The sequence below is a fragment of the Pistacia vera genome, unplaced genomic scaffold (genome assembly GCF_008641045.1).
Source record: "Pistacia vera cultivar Batoury unplaced genomic scaffold, PisVer_v2 Contig269, whole genome shotgun sequence".
Taxonomy (NCBI): Eukaryota; Viridiplantae; Streptophyta; class Magnoliopsida; order Sapindales; family Anacardiaceae; genus Pistacia; species Pistacia vera.
This window is the reverse complement of record NW_022196078.1, coordinates 18550-21897: the sequence shown is the minus strand read 5'-3', so window position 1 is coordinate 21897 and position 3348 is coordinate 18550. Positions and strand designations below refer to the sequence as shown.

At 37.1% G+C, this 3348-nt stretch overlaps 1 protein-coding gene across 1 annotated transcript; it reads left to right on the top strand.

Moving 5' to 3' along the window:
- The first annotated feature begins 946 nt into the window (after positions 1–946).
- Positions 947–2200, top strand: LOC116133348. The gene is made up of 3 exons (XM_031419062.1): positions 947–1114; positions 1244–1793; positions 1908–2200. Exons 1-3 carry the CDS (start codon positions 947–949, stop codon positions 2198–2200), a joined length of 1011 nt encoding a protein of 336 aa, XP_031274922.1.
- Positions 2201–3348: the final 1148 nt, after the last annotated feature.

Here is a 3348-nt window from a genome sequence, read left to right as displayed (position 1 = left end):
CTCTATCCAATTCTACAGGAGAGTTGGAATTTGATCTAAAAATCGAACGCAGTTTACAGAAGTTGCGAAAAGAGGCAAGTCAAGCAAGTTCTTCATCTCCTGGTCTCAATATAGCCCTTGGTTCAGCGTCCCACAGTTCATCCAGTGATCCAGATTCAGAAATAGAAGAAGAGATGGCCGCTGGCAGAACATTAAAGGAGTTGGCTGCCCCTGATTTTAATCAGCAGCCTTTGTGTATTCAATACCCTACTTTAGATGTTGCTTTTAAACTTAAGTCTAGTCTAATTCACTTGTTGCCTACGTTTCGTGGTCGTGCAGGTGAAGATCCGAATAAACATCTAAAAAAGTTCCATGTAGTCTGTTCAAGCATGAAACCGACTGGGGTGACAGAGGAGTAGATTAAGTTGTGAGCTTTTCCCTTTTCGTTGGGGGATGATGCAAAGGATTGGCTCTATTATCTACCATCAGGGACAGTCGTAACATGGAACGAGATGAAAATGCTATTTTTAGAAAGATATTTCCCAGTCTCCAGAGCTGCCACCATCAGGAAAGAGATATGTGGTATAAGGCAATATAATGGGGAGACATTGTATGAATATTGGGAACGATTCAAGAAGCTATGTGCAAGCTGTCCTCGCCACCAGATAAGTGATCAGTTGTTAATCTAGTATCTCTATGAAGGATTGTTGCCTATGGAAAGAAACATGATAGATGCAACAAGTGGAGGTGCGTTGGTGGAATTTAACTCCTGAAACTGCTAAACTTTTAATCTCAAACATGGCTGCCAATTCCCAATAGTTTGGTACAAGACATGATGCATCACCCAAAAGGGTGAATGAGGTAAGTGTCTTCCATTGAACAACAACTATCTAATCTTACCTCTCTTGGTAGACAATTGGCTGTAAGGAAGGCACAACAGGTAAAAGCTTGTGGGATATGTTCGACAATGGGACACAAAACGGACATGTGCCCAACACTTCAAGAGAAAGGAGCTGAGCAGGTCAATGCAGCAGAAAACTTTCCTGGACCACCGAGGCAGTATGATCCTTACTCCAACACGTACAATCCAGGTTGGAGGGATCATCCAAATTTCAGTTATAGAGGAAATAGACAAGTAGGAGTTAGATAGAATTTCTTCCAGAATAGACAACAACAAGGTTTTCAACCAAAGCAACCTGCCTCACAGAATTCAAACTCATCCCTGGAAGATATAGTTAAGTCCCTTGCTTTGAATACCAAATAGTTTCAACAAGGTACAGGATCCAGTATTCAAAGTCTGGAGAATCATATGGGTCAAATGGCAATTGCTATAAGTCGTTTAGAGGCTCAAGTTGGAGGGAAGTTGTCTTCTCAAATAGTGGTGAATCCAAAGGAAAATGTGAAGGCAGTGACGCTAAGAAGTGGCAAGAAAGTGGAAGAACCAAAGCTGAACATTCCGAGTGTAGCAAAGGAAGAAGAAATTGAAGATGAAATTGAGAAAGAAGAGGCTACAACAGAATCAAAGGTAATTCCTAACCCTTCAATTCAACTTCAGTCTAATATTTTACCTTTTCCTAGCAAATTCACAAAGTCAAAGAAAGAAGAGAAGGATAAAGAGATTTTGGAGATGTTTTGCAAGGTGGAAGTGAATATACCTCTGATGGATGCAATTAAGCAAGTGCCAAGATATGCAAAATTTCTTAAGGAGCTATGCACCAATAAGCGGAAGCTAAACGGTGATGAGAAGATAATAATGGGAGAAAATGTGTCAGCAGTCTTCCAAAGAAAACTTCCTCCCAAGTGCAAGGATCCAGGTATGTTTACAATTCCTTGTAAGATAGGTAACACCAGAATTGAGAGAGCTATGTTAGATTTAGGAGCTTCGATTAATGTTATGCCATGATCTATTTATGCTTCATTAAATCTAGGTTCTGTAAAAGATATTGGTGTTATTATCCAATTGGCTGATCACACTAATGCATACCCTGAAGGGGTAGTTGAAGTTGTTCTTGTGCAGGTCAATGAGTTAGCATTTCTTACTGATTTCTACATTCTGGATATGGATGATTCTTCTTTTCCTGATCCTGCACCTATCTTACTGGGAAGACCATTGCTAAATACAGCTCGGACAAAAATAGATGTTCATGATGGTACCCTTACGATGGAATTTGATGGTGAAGTAATTCGTTTTAATATTTTTGATGCCATGGAGTTTGGCTAATGACTTTAACCAAAGGCGCTGCTTGGGAGGCAACCCAAGAATTCAGATTTGATTTTCTTTTCCTTTGAATTTAGTTTTTTTTAATTATTTTATTTGCCATATTTTTTTTTTATTTGTTTTATGTGCCTGTCTCTACATTTGGGGTTTTACATTGGGGACACTGTAAGTTTTACGTGTGGGGGAGAAGTTAGGCTGTAGGTGTAACGTTTGAAAAAAAAAAAAAAGCGTTTTTGTTTTTAGGAAGGTTTATGCTTTAAGTCATGTCTTTGAACGTCTAGTGATGCATGAAATAGTAACTTGACTTTGTTATTGAACATATTCCTTGACTTAGGATGTTAGCATCTTTCATAAAATAAAGTTAATCATATTTGAATCTTTGTAGTTTTGAAACAATATGTCTTGATAAGTTGTGTGAACTTGATGACGAAGCATGATTGAGGAGTGTATAACAACCCTTAAAAGGCAAAAAAAAAAAAAAAAAAAATTGTTTCTCTTAAGCTAGTCCTAAATTTGGGTTTAAGCAAACAGAAACAAAAAAAATTCAAAAAATAGAAAGGTATGTGGTGAGTCGAGATGGAGCGTAAAACGCACTCACTCATAAACACAACCATGAAATGAGATGGAGCATAAAATGCACTCATTTTTTTCAAAACAGAGGAAAAAAAAACAGAACAGAAAAAAAAGATAAGAAAAAATTTCTAGTTAAACAATTCAGCAGGCCATTACTAAATCACTCAAACAAAAAATTATACACAATTAAAACAGAATAACATAAACAATTCCAATAAAAACGAGATTGAGAATAATGTTACTGAAGTTAAGTTACACCAATGACATGAATTCAGGCTTCAAAATCCCCTTGAACTGAAGAAGAAAGATCAGCCGCACATCTTGACGTAGCAAGTAAAAGAAAACCCAAAAAAAAAAAAAAAAACTAAAAACTCCACTGCTGTTCTCCGTCCCCCTTTTTAACCTAACAAATCATCCATAAATAACATGTGTTTTCCTTAATTCTACCCCTGGAATCACGGAAATTACTTTCCTAGATCTTTGCTAAAAGATAGACTTCCAAAATTGTCAAAATCTTATCAAATATGGAAAACAGAATTTGTCTCCAACTTGCACCAGGATTCTCGCAATGTAAAAGA